This window comes from Alosa alosa, chromosome 16 (genome assembly GCF_017589495.1).
Source record: "Alosa alosa isolate M-15738 ecotype Scorff River chromosome 16, AALO_Geno_1.1, whole genome shotgun sequence".
NCBI lineage: Eukaryota > Metazoa > Chordata > Actinopteri > Clupeiformes > Clupeidae > Alosa > Alosa alosa.
Window position 1 is genome coordinate 11,254,750 of NC_063204.1, and position 18,079 is coordinate 11,272,828.

The 18,079-nt window shown below is 40.8% G+C and overlaps 2 protein-coding genes across 9 annotated transcripts in view; one reads left to right on the plus strand and one right to left on the minus strand.

Annotated features, from left to right (window-relative positions):
• The window catches only part of LOC125309986 (microtubule-associated protein 4), a 106,834-nt gene extending 94,608 nt beyond the window's left edge, over positions 1 to 12,226 (plus strand). For 6 of the 8 annotated variants that reach the window (XM_048267132.1, XM_048267134.1, XM_048267135.1 and 3 more), the window contains 5 exons: positions 992 to 1,084; positions 1,749 to 1,830; positions 2,163 to 2,269; positions 6,351 to 6,546; positions 7,807 to 12,226. In XM_048267132.1, the coding sequence (XP_048123089.1) occupies positions 992 to 1,084; positions 1,749 to 1,830; positions 2,163 to 2,269; positions 6,351 to 6,546; positions 7,807 to 7,817 (489 nt within the window). In that variant the 3' untranslated portion in view covers positions 7,818 to 12,226. Of the gene's footprint in view, positions 1 to 991; positions 1,085 to 1,748; positions 1,831 to 2,162; positions 2,270 to 6,350; positions 6,547 to 7,647; positions 7,776 to 7,806 lie in introns of those variants that run through there. The other 2 variants (XM_048267130.1, XM_048267129.1) reach the window with 2 other exon arrangements.
• A 2,041-nt stretch (positions 12,227 to 14,267) lies between these two features.
• chmp4c (charged multivesicular body protein 4C) lies at positions 14,268 to 17,544 on the minus strand. The gene is given in 6 exon segments (XM_048266484.1): positions 14,268 to 14,870; positions 15,167 to 15,287; positions 15,555 to 15,663; positions 15,980 to 15,999; positions 16,001 to 16,158; positions 16,979 to 17,544. Coding segments are annotated over 6 exon segments (699 nt in total). The 5' UTR covers positions 17,208 to 17,544; the 3' UTR covers positions 14,268 to 14,808.
• Positions 17,545 to 18,079: the final 535 nt, after the last annotated feature.

Below are 18,079 nucleotides of genomic sequence, written 5' to 3' on the forward strand. Positions count from 1 at the left end.
TTGTTTGTCATTTGTAAAATGTGAAGTTTTCTTCACCCGTCTTGAATGAGACTCAAAGGGTTCTCTGCTGTATTACTTGTAATGCCCATCAGTAGGTGAGATGCTGGGATCCTGCAATGCAGCCCATGGCCACAAGAGGGATTTGTTCTTACTGAGCTCTCAGTTTGGCCGTCTGCCAACTGACAGCTCCTGCTCACAGTCACTCAATTACTTTCCTGACCACAAAATAACCACATCATGACTGATGGCTGTCTCCTAGCTTCTCAGCCTTTAGGCTAACACTGCTTTATGTCTATGCACGTGTTTGTTTGAGTGTGTGTGGGTGTGTATGTGAGTGTGTTGATAGCTTCTTGGTTAACCTTACTTTAACCCTGTAAACATGTGATAACTAATGACTAATTGGTGTATCTGTTTAATAGATGGTAACCAGTGTGCTTCTTTAGGGTTAAGTAGTAACAATGAACTTTACATTATTCTTAGAGTAAAGGCACTTTGAAGGTAATGTTGTGAGTTTGTCCATATGAAAAAAGAATAAAAAATATCAAATGTACTGTACACAGTATTGACAGTATGAAAAGAAATGCTTAAAATATTAGTTATTCATATGCATATACTTCAATTTACTTCAATGTGATAATTATGGACAAATTCATTCAACAACATTCATTTGTTAAACTAATAAGGTTAACCTGAATCTGTGTTTCCCTTTTAGTCTGATAGAGTTGGTGGTTGGGGTTTCTAAGGCAAAATACAACTAATAAGTCATTGTATTAATAGTGTTGGTTTCTGTTACATGTTGGTTGAATGGCTTGAGTGTGCACTTGTTTGATTGGCTTAGGAAAGTAAAGCCTGTAGATGCTTCTGCTCTCTGTCTCACCTCTCTCACACCCCCCATCCCTCCCTTAACCTGGTGACCCTTGACCCTACCCCCCACCCCACCCCCTCTTCCTGCTGCCCCTTTCCCCCCCGTTGCCATGGTGCTGTGTTGTAGGTTCAGATAGTCTCCAAAAAGGTGGACTACAGCCACGTCACCTCCCGCTTGGGCTCCAAGGACAATATCAAGCATGTTCCTGGGGGAGGGAACGTAAGTACTGAGCCGCAACTACCCAGAATGCATGCTGCCCATTGAGCCATCGCCATGGAGACTACCTGGATTCTAAGCTTCCGCGTCGCATCATTTTAAGCCTCCCATCAATTCCCATTTGCAGAGGAGATGTGGTTTAGACGCACTGTCCGCCCTCTGTCAGTTCAAAAGACTACAGTGGGTATCCTGGCCAATGAATTTAAGAACTGTTGTGGTTGCTCTCAGTTGCGAGTTACTGGAGTGTTGCTTTAACTGGAAGGGAGGCGAACAGCGGATGAAAATGCTTCAAATGATTCTTGGTTTGATTCTTCACTTTGCGTAAACATCTCTAACAAGAGTTCAACAAATCCTTCCAACTCTGTCTTTGACCACCCCTGTTGATCTGTCGTATTACACTTCACGCTCAACCAGTGCTAAGAACAAAGTGCCCTCTCTCATTCTCTCCTGAACTCTGTGTAATGAATCTGGAATTTTCTCAGCTTTCAATAGCATGCATGAACTATACATTTGTGTGTGCGTGTGTGTGTGTGTGCGTGCGTGTGTGTGTGAGTGTATTAGTTTCACCATTCAGTAGGATTCATGAAGGCCACCTCTGCATGTCCATGGCTGTTCTTCCATGAGCAGGACTGTGTTCAGCATTATATGTGTTTGCATACATTTGCAGGTCCAGATCCTCAGTAAGAAGATGGATGTTAGTAAGGTGACCTCAAAATGTGGTTCCAAAGACAACATTAAGCACAAGCCAGGTGAGAAGCTGTGTGTGTGTGTGTGTGTGTGTGTGTGTACAGTATGTGCGTTTGTGTGTGTATGTGCGTGTGTGTGTGTGTGTGTGTGTGTGTGTGTGTGTGTGTGTGTGTGTGTGTGTGCGTAGGCACTGACACGTATGTGTGAGTATGTGTGCGTGTGTGTGCGTGCCTACACGTGCGTGTGTGTGTGATGTGCTGTATTTTCTTCTCCACTGATTTATATGACATTGGTTTTGTTGGTTTGTTTGCTTTGAATAGTGCATGTTCCTATCACTGGTTGTGTGTAGTTTTGCTCTCATTGCGAGCAGGAAGTGACCACCCTTGTCTTTTAGGCGGCGGAGAAGTGAAGATTGAGTCTCACAAGGTGGCCGTCAAGGGCCAGCCAAAAGTGGGCTCCATGGAGAACGTCAAGCATGAACCTGGTGGTGGTAACATTAAGGTGAGACAACAGCAACAGAAGACGCTGGGCGGGTATTTCAATCTTAAGTTTTGCGATAAACCTAGGTAAATTAACCCAGAGGATGTGGTAAATTTTCTAATAGAAGAGCTTTATGGCTTCGTTCATCCAACAACACAAAGCCAAAAGGCCCTTATTTTAGAAGGTTTACCTCTTGCTGAGTTTACTTACCCAGGTTTGCCCTAAACTACTTGATTAATTACTTGAACACTGTAATGATCAGCTATTGTTTCTAAATTGGCAAGCTGTTTGGGGATCAGCGGTTACTCCTGAAATTACCTGGGTAAACCTTGCTTTGTAGTAAGGTCTCACAGGGGTGGGTAGTAACGCAACTACTTGTAACACACATGAGTAAAAATGTGTAATTGTTTTAAGGAATGAGTACTCTTCAAATTCATTTTTTAAAACTGCACTCCTAGTCTTGCTCTAGTACTTTTTACTCAACTACATTTTCCATATACCTTCGTTACCACAAATCTGCTCTAAATCACCAGGGAAAGAGTGCCAGAAGCACCTCTAAGCAGATACTAGCTAGCTACATAACAGAGCTCACAGGCATCCTCACAAAAACAAGCCTATTACAAACACATTGCATTTAAGTGCTGTTTTCAAACAAGCAGCTTGTTGGTCAGAGTGGAGACACATTGTCAGCATATGCAGAATCTAGGCTACTAATAAGAAAACCTTGTTGATAACTGCTCTCAGATCAGCATTTGTAAACTATTTGAAAAACATTGTTACAGGTAGGTCATTTGAAATGAAGGCTATTTCATTTGTCCACTCTGAGATAGGAAAATGAAGAGAGAAGGGTATACTTGGAGTGAGGGGTAGATAATGGGAGTAGACCTAGGCAACCCAAGGCCTAATAGGTCTGTAAGCAATTCTTATGTTTGATTGGCCCACTGCACCTGCCTTACAAAATTAAAAAAAAGTATAACAAGTAACAAGTGCTGTTTTTGCATTTATTGGCTATTTAGCTACTTTTACTTGAGTAAGTTTCTCATGAATGAATGTTCACTTTTATTTGAGTCAATTTTTAAGAGAGTATTTGTACTTTTACAAATAGATGTAGTATAGATGTTTAGTACTCTCCCCACCACTGATCCCTCGCTCAGGGTTGGTGGTGGAGGTTGAAGTGCATATGTTATTAAGTGACAAACCTGGATGAATTAATCCAGAGGTACAGTAGTGGCTAACTTCCTAATAGTCCTATGGCTTCATTCACCCAGTAAAACAAAGCCAAAAGAGATACACCACCTACAGTACTATGGGTACCATGGGCTACCCAGGGTTTGCAACTAAACCGTGTACTTGAAATGCCCACCAGTTCAGATTGTTTCATGCTTCACCTCCCGCCCCCACCACTGTTAAAAAAATAACGTCTCTGAAATACTCGGTGCTGTAATGGTTCCTTTAGGGAGCTCTTGTGTGGTAATAATAATAATAATAATGGTAAGTACTTATGGTACGTTTTGAGTCTTTAGTTTTGCACTATAGTGCAAAAAACTGCTTATCTAATAAAATCTAACCAAGATTATTAGTCTTATATCAAGATAAAAATAACTAGTTTGTTTTGTTTTCAGTATAAAGAGACTTACCTAGCGCTTTCTCGTGAAATCATTTGACTTAATTTAGGAAAAGTTTGACTTATTTTAAGACATCTCATCCTGAAAACAAGCAAATTTTTCTGCCAGTGCGTTAAGCAAATTTGTCCTAAAAACAAGCAAATTTGTCTGCCAGTGCGTTAAGTAAATTTGTCTTGATCCTTAAAATAAGTCAAAGTCTTCTAAAATTAAGTCAAAATGATCTTACGGGAGAGCAGTAGGTAAGTCTTTTCATACTAAAAACAATACCAAATAGATTTTTTGATCTTATTACAAGATTAATAACACTTGGTTAGATTTCATATTTTGCAGTGTACCTGTGCCCACCACAAGAGGGCAATCCAATGACCGCTGTTCACCAGTATTAGTTTAAGGCTGATTTATGCTTCTGCGTCGAAACAGCGGCGTACCCCTACAGACCCCTCTGTGCATCTACTCTGGGGAGTAGCAACATGTTAGTTCTTTTCTAAGGTCTTCAGTTTGTCATATACATACATTATGTATGCAGTACAAAATGCAGTCAGTCTTCTGGTATGAGATTTTTTTTCTTTTTTTTTTTTGAAAAATGGATCTTATGAATTAGTAACAAAAGCCCTTGATGAAGATTGATGTAAATTATAACATGAATAGCATGTATAACATTTTCAAGTTTTTTTTTTTTTTTTTTTTCATTAAAGATGTAGAATTATTTCCATAGTTACATGGTTTGTTTCTTCACTATTTTCATAACTCTCAACATGTTCAAAGCATTCTGTCTCTTTGATGTGTCATTTTGAGGTCCCACAGCAACCTTGTTTGTCTCTGTATGAAAAAGTGTGAGAAATTACCCTGTCTGTCAACTGGCATGTGCAACCAAATGTTATGGTGATTTGGAGAATCAACACTACTGTGGTCCCCAGTAGTTTTAGTTGAGACCAATGTTTGAAACAAATGTGTTTAATCATTGGTAATGTATTATGGAATTCTAAATCTCTATGGGGGTTCCGGGCCAATCGTCTCTGCCTCAGCTGTAAACAGTCTAGAGTGGATGGGCTGCCTATTGTGATGTCACCTGACCCCTCAGCCTATGAGAGCTCATCTGTCCCAAGACCACTGTCTCCATGGCTGCTTCATGAAAATGTGCAAACACACACATCTTATGTAGGCCTACACATAGGGAGGCAAACAAGCTATTTGTGTATCTACCAACTCAGGCTTAGCTGTACATTTGGACTTTTGTAAGCAAACCGTCCATTTTAGACAGCTTTGGTCTTTGATAGGCTTCTCAAGCTAAAATACTGGAGAGAGGCCTCACAATAAAGACCTTTCTGAGATTTGGCAAGACCCATATAGACCCATGTAGGTCTACTTTTATGTACTCACAGTTTTAACAGTTTAAAGAATATAGAATAAATTATAAAAAATGAAGACAAAGGATTATCTTTCACAGATGCAGTTTACTGTGTATATTAAAGATTATGAGCAGTCGTGGGCTGCTTTTGTCCTTGTTAGAGAAACCACCCCTGTGTGGTGTACAGGCTTCTAAACACAGACAAACATCATTAAGTATCACTCCCTCAGTGCACCTCAGCAGTTTGTGATCCATTAGAGTGCTCAGCTGCTTACGCTTGTGAATGGTGGACATATTGGGAGTACTTTACTTGAACCCCTCATCTTTAGATGAACATATCCATACCAAAAGATGCCAGTACAGTAACATAATAATAATAATCATTATGCGGTGGTGTTCAAGTACAGTGCTACCAAAACCTGGCCTTCATCAGCATTTATTTGCTTCTTGCTCCCATTTTTCTTTGCATTTCTACATTTTGTTTGATGGTGGAAACTATTCACCAACGCAGGAGCTCCTTTATCTAGTGAACGTAAATGTATAATTTCTGTGCAAACCTTGTGCTTTTTCATTTTTTTTCCCCCCTGTACAATATTCAAAGTGTATAAAAACACTCAAATTTATGTCAGACAGTTTAGCAAAAGTTGTAATGTAATATTCGTATCATGCTTTAGCTGGTAGGTTTTTTATTTTCAGATGGTTAACACAAGCAGTTGAGCTAGAGATATGGGTAGATGGGTCAAGAATTACACAACCCTTAACTGTTTAAAACATTTTAATTGAGTTTTGCTTTGCTTCAAAAAGGTTATTCACAGTTTATGTAAAATTTCATTGGAAATTTTACAAAAAAAAGTCTGCATAAAGTAGGCTTAAACATAATGAAATGAACCTTTTTACAGAAAGGGCCACAACATGCTGTTATTTATTATTATTTTTTCTGTTCACTGGCTCTGCATCTGTGGTGGACCATATTTCCATTCACATCCATTCATAATTTTATTTTTTTAGTTAGTCCATACACATACACACACACACACACAGACAAACACACACACACACACACTCCCTGTCTCACTCCATGCCATCCCCATTCCACTGTTTTGACTGGCTGGCTGCTGTGTGTTTCTAGGCTGAGGGGGCGCAGGAGGCAGCTGAGGGCACAGGGGCTCCCTCTAGTGGCGGCCAGGCTGAGGTGCCGGTGGCCAGCCCCATGCCGGCCCAAGCACAGGCCCAGGAGAATGGGCTGATGAAGGAAGGGCCACCCTGCGGGAGCGAGGGGCTCCGGGACCCCCAGCAGGGCCTGGACTCACGCATCCCTGAAACAAGTAAGTGTGTGTGTGTGTGTGCGGGCCAGTGCACCATGCCCTTTCGATCCATGAGCTTAGACATGACAGAAGTCCTGACCCCCCCTCTTCTCCTCATCCTAACCCACAGGGTTGGGCTTCATGGAGTAGCCTTTGAATTACAAACACATGTCCACCCTTGAAGGTCATATACCAAGGGAGTATATGCGCTAGTTAGGACATATTAAGTCAATGGCTAGTCTGCGGATTTAGCAACATTAAGCACATGATGGGGTGTTAAAGTCACAAAAGAGTCTGAGTTTTGAGCTCAATTTATCATTATGAATCAGGGTAACCAACATATATTGATATTGAGACATTAAGCTGGACAAGATTAATGTCTCTGTTCCTAGATCTTTTCTAGTATTGATCCCTGGTCAGTACAGACTACCATAAACTCCTGAAAGGTTCATCATGTCAGGTCACCATATTTTACTGGTGTAGAGTTGCTCAGTTAGTTTTTAAAAGAAGTATGTGTGAAGCTGAGTGGTTAAATCAACTATCTTGAAGTTAAGTATAAATAGGTTCTAGTGGAAATGGTCTCTCAGGGAAGGTATTTTACTGAAATAGATAGATAACCAATAATTGTGAAGCACTTCTAATATATAATTTCATTTAACTTATGAGAAGATGCTAACATTAGGCCATACTAGGTTCGGTAAAAAAGGGGAGTAAAGCCATATACTCTTTTGTTGCTGCTAAAAAAGCTAACACAATATAAAGTGAGTTTAGTTGTCAACTGAGTCAGCAGTTTTTCTATTTTATGTGAGTAGTACGTAATGCTGCACTAACAATGTCTTAGTGGCACTGTACCTTTATTGTACCTTGTTTGTTGTAAGTAGCTTTGTATAAAAGCGTCAGCTAAATGACTACATTTAATTTGGTAAAAACTTTAATGTCAGTGTCTATAGTGTTTCACAAGGTGATTGCTGTAAACATCAACAGTGTTTTTTTCCCTATTAGCTATGTTTCACTGATGTTTTTGTGCTGCATGTCTACTGATAAGTTTGAATTTAGATGTTTGATCTGATTGATTTTTTTCCCTGACCCCCGAATCGTTTGTTACCTCTTCTTATTTTACAGGCATTTAATTCTGCTTTTTGCTGTCCTTTTACCCCTTTCATTTCAATTCCCCCTCCATGCCAACCTCCCCCTCCCTCTCTTTTTGTCTATCCTCCCCCCTCCCCTCTTTCTCTCTTTCTTTCTTCGCTCTCTGTCTCTGTCTATTTTTCACACCTTCTGATGCAGATTGAGTCTTTCAAGCTCAACTTCCGTGAGAACGCGCGCTCTCGCACGGACCACGGCGCCGACATCATATCCTGGCCAGCCCTGGGTGACAGCCCTGCCCACAGACCCCCCCTCCACCACCCAACCCCCCGCAGCATCTCGCTCCACGACTCCCTGGCGTCTGCCATGCCCCGGTCCCGCTCCCTCTGCCCCCTCCCCCTCACCCCCCCTCAGAAGGAGCATCGGGGCAACGAGGGCAACCTCGCCGAACACCACAGGACGTGACCCCTCCCACCTACCCGACATCCATCCCAACCCACCACCACCCTCATTTCATCCCAACCTGATCCCTCTTCACGGTCTGCTCTCCCCTAATGCTGTCTGTGTGTCCTCTTACCCCCTGTTCCTTCCTGACTCACCCTTATTGGCTAAGCTGGTATTTGGCTGTATATATGCTGAGCTTCGGGCCGGGCAAGGGTTTTATGATGAAGGGGGGCGAGGGGTGGGTTTCGAGGCTTCCTGGAGTTTCACTACTGTGCTCGCCTGTATCTCTCCGGTTCTAAACTAAATGACTTTGTGTTTGGGGCTCTTTGTGGTGGGAGGGTTTAGCAGCTGGACCTCTTGGTTCTGGGGACAGCTTGTTTGTTTGTTTGTTTGTTTGTTTGTTATATTTCCCTGCTGGGTGACATTCACAGAGTCCTGTGTTCTCCCTCTGCTGCCTCTTTCCCACAGTGTTCACAGTGAACTCAACCATCTTCATCCTCTGACTCCCACTGTCTTCTCTGCTCCATCTCACTCATATTTACTCACAGCGCAGAACACCTCAGTCTTATTTACAGTTTAGCATCTGGTAAACGCAGTATATCCCTCTGGCTGTAGTGATTTAAAACAAGACAAACACAAAAAAAAAAAAAAAAAAAACAGTGAATTGTGAATCCTGTATCATGTTCAACACTGACTCGTTTAACACTATCATATATTATTCACACCACATGGCGTATAGAGTTGCTGGTTTGGCTGTAGGCCATTAAGCGTCCTTACATTGTGAGGATCTGGGCTGATGTATGGATTCCCTCTCATTTCACACATTCTTCGGCTCCCCTGTGTGGCAACCTTGTGTCCTGCCTGTTCAGTATGAGAGCATTCACATTCACAATATATAGTCTCTTTTAGCAGTTAGGCTCTTTAAAACTCTAAAAAAAACTCTGTGTTTCGTGATGGTGTGTTTGAGTGATAATTGTAACACTGAGCTTTGTTGTTGCGTTAATTTCTGTTCTTTGGATTTGTTTCTTCTGAGGATTTTTCTGGCTTTTTGGGTTTTCCTTCACTAGTCTTTGGTTTTAGTTCTGTATATTTTCCCTGTCTCTCGGTCTCTCTATCTGTCTTTTTCTCTCAGCTCTTGGTTTTCCTCATTCTCTTGAAGCAATACGACGTTTGCCTACAAGGATGCACAAATCCTCGCAGCTTACACACACACATTTTCAGACCACAGCAGATCCATTCTGATCTGGTTTAGATCCGGGTAGTAGCAGGCCTAATGGGCACTGCTCTTTTCTGAAGCCCAAGACTGAGGTAGTATGTCGACAAGAGAAGGATACAGGTTCAAGTCGCAAATCAGTAAGGTTGTAAGGTGTGTTGACCTTCATGTTTTTAACGGTTAACTGAAACAATTACCTAGCTTTGAACGGTTGATGTGTTACAGTTGGTTTAGATCGACTTGTTTTCTGCTTTGACATGTTTGAATAGTAAGGCTCGTGGAAGTTGTACTTAGGGGCTGAGGATGTGTCTGTGTCTGGTGAAGGAAGTTGGAGAGCTAGTGTTCAGTATGTGCCTCCTTCTCTCTTTCATTTCTTACCTGAAATCCTACAAGGAACGTCGACCCACAACAATAACACACAGGGTCCTGTCAAGGGAGAGATACGTAGACTAACAGAATGTTATCCTTTGAAACTACAAAACTTAATCAACCAATATTCGTGCTTCAGGAGAATCCTTCTGAACAGTGTACTTGTGACTAGCCGTGCTTGCTATCCTGTGGCTGGTGTCCTCTTTCTGAGACGTGTTGTGTTAGTTTGGCACGGTTTTGGACAAGTGCCAGAAAACGGCATGTTGGTGTTTCATCAGGACTTGATGAGTGGACTCGTAGATGAAGCGTACTCCTCAAGTAGCACTTTTTTTCGTACAGTTGCCTCTAAATAGCCTTTGTTGTGCGTTGACAAATATCGTGCTGTTTTTTCCCCCTAAAAGCCTACACGTACATGCTTATAAACAGTATTTATATAATGACTTGCGTTTCTGTGGCTTAGACTCCAGGTTCTTCTGAATGTTGATAAGCGTTCGACTTTTGAGAGGAGGCTGGTGAGGACAGTGTGTTGAAGATTGACTCAAGTTTGCAGGATTGTGCGCCTTTTCATTTTCTTTCTCATAGACAGGCATAGGACAAGACCCACACACAGAATGGAGTTGCAAAGATTTTGAATATCAAGAAGTAACCACACACAAGAACAAAACGAGATGTACTTTAGAAGGAATCAGGATACATGCACAGCCTGATTTCCTAACAAAAAAACCTTACAGATATGCTGAGCTATTTTAAGTACTCTATTTTAAGCACCTTAAGGCTTAGCAATGTCACAGAGAGTCGTGAGTGAAGGTATCCTTTGAGAACTGCTTCTAGTCTGTGGAGGTGATTCAGTGCCCCAAACTTGTGATTGCTAGTGCAAGGATAATCTGTAGAATTGGCCTCGGACAGCTTTGAAATATTTATTCTATTTGTAAGGGTTCCCTGAAGAACTTTCCTTTGTTCGCTGTTGTAGCCAAGACATAGCAATACTAATACATGAAATAATGATGTATGAATAATGATTTATCATTGTGCTGAACAAATATCCCAAGTTGATTTATTATTTTAATTATGTATTTTCCTCTAAAAAAAATTACTATGGTCGTGTGCCTGAATGAGTTTATCTAAAGCGAAGCCGGCAGCTTCTGTAGTTGATATGACCCACATGATGACCAGGGTCGGACCAGATTCCGGTGTGGTGGGGGAGGGGCTCAGTGTCTGTGGACTGCAGGTTGCCGTCTGTTAGACAGGGGTTCCCTTGGGGAACCGCTCTCTGCCGGTTCCCAGTGACCTAGCTGGTGATCACGGCCGCGTTTTACAGGTGGCTACAGTTACTCACACTTGTGTTTATCCTGCTGGTTCTGGTATCTACAACAGTTACCACTCACACTAACCCCACCATTACTGACGCTTTAGGCTTGCAGTTCTCCCTCTGTAATCACTTCGATTTGTATATAAATATATATATTTTACAGTTTATAAACCCTTTCTCATGATCAGATACACACGCCATGCAACGCATCATGTAATGTTAGAATATAAACAAAAGCAATTATATGCTATCAGTGAAAGCACATTGACGGTTGAAGAGAAGCTACATCATTGCTTTTTGCAACTTTATGTACCCTTCTGATTTTTAGGGAGATTTTTTTCCATTGCTATAGCAAATGTGATCAATTAAAAAGGGCTAAGTAAACGAATGTTTTTAAAGCAGAACTTTTAAAAGGCACCAAACTGAAGTTTGTTCTGATCTTAGTGTGTTACTTGCATTTTGGTTTGATAGTTGAGGGCCAGGAGAGGCGTGGAGGAGTAGTTCTCCAGAGTGGTTCCCCACCCAGTTTATTTTGAGCGTTTCAGTAAGTTTAATTTATGAAGGGAAAACTTCATGCCTACCCTGTCCACCTGCGCTACAACATTAGTCTTAAAAGAACAATAAAGCCCTGAAAAAGCACAAGCTCTGGGCCAGCCTTTTCTGGCATCTGTGGATGTGATGGCATCCTCTTAGATTGACTCACACGTTGAAGAGAAGTACAGGAATAGGACTGGTTAGCACTGACTGATGTGTGCCCGGGACACCCTGTGGAACAGGAAGTGATTGGAGAGGTCAAAGGTCATTGTCTGTGTTACCCACACAAGGATGATGCCACCATTGGCCACAAGGCGCTCATCTGAAGCTGGCAAGAATGTCCTGTCTTTTAATGGCCTGGAGAGATATACTCCCTCTGCTACCACTCTCTCTGTAAGACTAACAGTTAGCTGTCTGTTCTGAATCCTGGTCGGAGTCACCCCTAGTCCAGCTTATATGGTTAGCGCACGCCTAGTGTGCAAGCATACTAATAGAACACATCTATAGAGCATGCAAAAAAAACCAGTGGGATACTGTTAGATAGACTTGTCATTTGCAGACATTGCCATTTGCAAACCTTTTTGTCTGTTTTTGTTATTTTTTTTTTTTCTTTTTTGTTTTGATTTTTTTTTTTTCATTAATTCAGAATTGTTTTGTTTGTTTGAAAGAAGTGTTTATTGTGGTTAATTGTTAACTAGTGATGTGATTATTAAACAATAAATAAACATTAAAAATGTTTAAAAGCAGTGATTGTCTCATTTTTATTCATCATTGGTAAATATCACAGTAATATTAAGTCTGGGAGACGTTAGCACATGAGGCTCAACAGCCTATTTAGCCATGCTAAATAGCCATGGGTATTTTGCTATGAGAGGTTGATGCCTTGAACATGAAGGAAAACAGGAAATGTGTAAGTGACATTTCAAATCATGTTATGTTAAAATGCCTATTTCAAAAACACAGACCAGGGGATTAGCTGATATTGACTGTAATGTGGAGTTGTTTTTTCGGTTCACGTGCACAAAACCACCAAGACAGCAGCATACTGTACGTGCTCAATTTGGGCTGCAGCCAGCGAAGATGGCTCCCAGCTACAGTATACGAGGCAAGCACCTGTGAGGATGTCCAACTTTGTGTGTGTGTGTGTGCTTACATACTTATTAATTAGCTTAATTCCTATGTAATTATGTCATATAGGTTTAGTCAGATTTTTTTATTTTTGTTTCACACGGGCAAATTTCCGTCAAGGATTCCCGGGGTACACGAAACTTGGTGGACATGTAGCCCCACATGGATAGCATGGAACCATCGTTTTTCGTTTTCATCTTTCGTTCATGGGGGGCCATAAAATAAAATAATTTATGTGTACATTTAGTGACCATACACCAACAGAGTTTTCTGTGAATATATTGAGAACCGTAGGGCCTAGGATGACCAATTTTTTGCGTATGTTTGCCTCCAGGGGTCATGTTAACCAATTCCATATGCACACATGTGCATAAACAGATATTCACACACATACATTCACAGTAATCATACGTATGCCACATGCACACACAGGCACATCCACAAGCACACACACACATAAACACGTACACGCACAAATGCACACAATTCAACAATTTCTCAAAGGCAAGATGGGGTTATATAAAATGTATTTTACATGTGAAATCTATGAACTAATCATGTTTTGGTACTTGTTTTCTAGCAGATACCAGTGAGAATTGAGTGTGCATAATGCAATTCAGTGAGACATTTAGAATCATATATGCCTTTCACCTTTTGTTTTTAGCCAGCAGCCAGACCAGCAGATACCCTGTCTTTGCTGAATTACTAAAGCTAAGCAGGAACAAAGGAGGAAATGAACACATTTTGCCAAGTGTGACTTGTTTTTGTGGAAAAAATGTGCCGGACTGGGCGGCGGTCATATTTTGTACCGCCCTGCGGTACATCTAGTTACAAAGATTATAGTGAAAGGTGTTATAAATAACACATTTTATAATTATATAATTAGATTATAATTTTTTACCAATATAAATCACTGGCCTCCCTATCCTGCTTATGAATTGTGTTGCCTAAATATAAATACATGCATGTATATAAATACATGCATCATAAAGAGATCCAGCTAAGACATGAACAATTATGCATGTCTAAAGCACAATTGGTTAGTAAATTATATTATGTTTTGCCATTGCACTGACAATGCTAGAGATATTCAAGAATATTGCACTTTATAGAGTCTGTGCACAGCCTTTAAACTACCAGTGAGTGTTCAGTCACTGTGAAACATCCATGCTTGCAAATTATAAAAATTGTGTAGCCACAAGGTGGCACCCTGAACAATTACATCTAGTGTAGGTTATATTACAATGCTGTTCTGTTTATGCTGGTTGTTATCTGTGGTAGTGGATTAATACATTTGCCTGAGTTGTTTAATAAAATCTTGTTAACTTATTTTTTTGTTTTACTAAATTAGACTTGCACTAATGATGTGTTCACCAACTGGCTATAGTGAAAAGGGCATTTGAAAAACAACAGTCCAGTTGGCACTAATACAAGGGTTGCTAGCATGAGGTCATACCGTAGGAGATGCTTTGCAATGAAAGCTTTTCCTTTACATTTTTGTAACTCTGACCAGCACCACAAAACTGTATAGTGCTGCTTAGCGTAGACAGCTGGTAAAAATAACAAGTGCAAGTAGTACATAGAATTCTTATTGACAAAATTTGGACTATCTTGATGTCTGTGTATGTCCATTTCAGACCACTGCCAAATCACATAGCATACTTTCAAAATGTTTATTACTTCATCAAATAAAATAATCAATGATTTAGATTATTTACATAAAAATGTGGGCCAAGGGAAACCGATCTCATGTTCACAAGTGGTGGTTATACACCTGAGCTAACATATCTAGAGGTGGAAAAAAGCAAATCTTCAATCATTTTGTCCTAATACAAAGACACCACAGTGAATCTTACAGGAACGTTTTTTTCTGATTCCCACAGACCAAATACATGACATAACATAGTACAGAAGGTACAGAAGGTAAAAGGGTAAAAGAACCAATATTCACAATGACAGGTAAGGAGAGGACATGAGGCATCTCCAGCACAATGTAGTTTTTGCCACAACAATTATCCTTCATTTTACATTACAATGTAAATGTTTGGCAAGTATTAAAAGTGCAAAATCACTTTTATAAACATGTGATTAGTGTAACTTCAAACTTTTTCTTAAAAGCTCTACATTCTCAGAGACTGTTTTAGCTTCCATATTTGACCACTGACGGCTCAAGACGTTGCCAGAGCAGGAGAAAAGCAGCTTAGACTGCCCAAGATGCAAGCCTTTTCATATCTGCATCATCCTCCACGCGCTTCCTTGAGGCTGCAAAGACAAAGAAAAACGTTACCATGAAAGCCATAACCAGTGGATGAAACCATTCAAGAAACATGTGTATACTGTCTACACTGCACTATATTTATTGTCCATTTATTGCACCATGTCTATTCTTTGTATATCACATTGCACTTTTCAGCTTTTTTTGCACTTCTGTTTAGACGCAAACTGCATTTCGTTGTCTTTGTACTTGTACTCTGCACAATGACAATCAATAAAGTTGAATCTAATCTAATCTAATCCAATCTAATCTAAACATCACTCAACATGGCTGTGTGACTTACGAGTGCGGTGGCTGGACTGTGGCACGCTTGGCAACCTGACCGTAGGCGCGCTGGGTAACTTCGCCATTCTCTTGGAGTTCTCCTCCATTTCTAGCTCTTCCAGCTCAGCCAACAGCTCATCCTAGTTACACACACACACACACACACACACACACACACACACACACACACACAAAAACAGAGACAAAAGTACTGTATCTACTCTACATAATGCAGAGAAGGAAAAGTTTGTTATTAGGCTAATGGGCGAACAGCTCTCAGCTCAGGTTCATGTACAGTGAACATGTGTAGTCTAGTCAGAAAACAAATGTAGAGCATTTTTCATTTTAACACATTTTTAGAAAAAGTTTATCCCAAAAAAAAAAACGAAGGCCTACTAATGTGATACCTCATCAAACTCCTCTCCAAAGGGCCGTGAGATGGCATCACTGATCTCCTTGGACAGATCCTGTTGCTCTTGAATGTCATCCATCAGTGTGTCAATCTTATCCATGTCTCTTTAGAGGGGAAGAACCAGAGTGGGTGGATTTATTGATGATTTCCTCGAGGTAACAAGCTACCTGCTTAACTGCCAGTTCTTCAATTTTCAGCTTGACAGAACTTCCTTGTGGCCTAAATTCTTCTAGTCTTTTTAATACCTGAGTAAGACTGTTTTGTCAATTAGTCTATGTACATTTATTTACCGTTTTCTGTTTATATTAATGCTCCAACACCATTGATTATTGCATTCTGATGTAACTGAAGGCTTGGGAAAATCTTTTATCATGGGAAAAACTTGTTATTATCTATAGTTAAGGTGTCCGATTAACTCACACTTTCTGATGGACTTTTTTTCATGGCCGTGGCTGCATAGCCCATGTTCTTCAGCACCTCTGTGTTGATGCTGGTGTTCTCCAGGGCCTCCCTCTGGAACTCGATGGTGGAGAGTGTGCCATCGATCTGAGTGAGCTGCTGCTCATAGCGCTTCTTCCTCTTCAGTGCCTGCAAAGCGGCTGGGCAAAGCATTGGCAGAAAGCAATATGCATTACTTAAATGACTTGCACTTAAATGAGTTATGTCTGTTTAACATCCCTGACTTTTATAAACACACGCACAGTCACATACATTACATGATTTATGTAATTTGCAGACCTCAGCAGCTTTTGATTGCAAAACATATGCCTACTGTATGTATGTAGTACAAAGACGCTCGGCTCAGGCTGGGGTCGTCATATCAGAACATTTGCACATTTAACAGTCTGTGCTACTATTGACACCAAAATGACTTACATAACAAAACTGCTCAGAGATGCACGCTGGCCTGAGCTGGGCATTTTATTTTGTGGACTACAATGGCTGCAGCTATTCTTACTGAACCAGATAGACAGGAAATTGCAGTGGCTTAAAAAACAACAGACCATGCCCACTGGGAGTGAGCGTTAGTATACATACCACATCATGCAACATGCATTCAGCCACAACTATTTACAATCGGTCACACAATCAGATATCAAACAGAAGTTGATTTGGGGCACAAAGTGCAGCGCACAGGCCCGATAACCTACCTGCACTCCTTTCAAAATTCCCCAAGATGCCGCATAATAGCGCACATAGCCACTAGCCTGCAACTACTAGGCCTACGCAAGCCTAAACTTCTTCACGAAAACTAATGCGTGGATTAACGTTAGAGTCGCATCTGTAGCCTATCAATTAGATAAAAACAAACTGCTTGTGATGACATGCAAATGTGTATCCCCAGACAGTAGAAGACTTGTAGGCCTAAGCGAAATGCTGTGTAACAGGTGCACTAGCTACCACAATCATTTAACTTACCCCGCTTATTTCTGGTGCCATTCTTCCTAGCGATAGCAATTTCCTCGTCGATCTTCCTTTCCAGGTACTCTTGTTTTTTAGTAAGCATAGCCTCCGTCTCTCGTAATTTATGAATGGCTTCTTGAGGAGTAGCCTCTCCCTTAGACCGATGTTTTGACTTCGATTTCGAGGAGCTAGATGAGCTAGATTTTGAGCTCGAACCCGTGAACATTTTTGAAATCTTACTCATGATTGTTATTGGTTTCGTAAATTGTAACTTAATTTTAAATACTTTTACACCTCTTACCAAGTATGAAGAAGTAGGCTACAGTCTAGTGTTAAAAGTTGCAATCCCCGGAGACAAATGTTTCTCACTTTCAACCGCTGAGAACTCAAAACTGCGCACTTCCGGAGTCAGGTAGACCTGCCCAGGTACACTCTTTTGTCAGACAGGTATTTTGGACTACAGGCAAGCCAACTGTCACTATCGCTATTGTGCCGTAGACATCACCTCATGAAGAGAAAGATGGCCGTTGGTGCCATACTTTTTATGGCAGGCTAAATGTTAAGTTTTCTAGTCCTATTAGAAAAAGTCAATTTTGTTGTAGGCCTCCACCGCACTGTGCCATTCACCAACACTCTGCATTGTTAGAGAGGGAGGAGGTGTCATATTTTAGACATTAGCAAAGCATGCATACAACAGAGAGAGAACATAGGGAGGGGTAGATGAAAAGGTAAATAAAGTAGGCTAGGTTAGACAGTTTAAAAAGGAAGTCTAACCACTTCCTGGCCCTTTTCCTCAGTCAGTTCTCCTTATCCCTGGTGATCTCAAATATTTCCAAATCATCCCTTAAAAATAATGATCTCTGTTTTGACTTTACTCCTTACATGTATATGCTATATTTTATTTCACAATTATTTAAACACCATGTAACTTTATCACATTGCTCATTGGTAGGCTATTTAGTAGGTTACAAGAAGTCTATCAAATCAGCAGCAGGCCTAGGCAGGTTATATGTCAGAAGCGATTGTTAAGCCTACCGTAGGTAGGAGTGGCAAACAGATTGCAATGATAACCAGATAAAATGCTACTGAATGTGTTTCTTATCAGTAGCCTAGGCC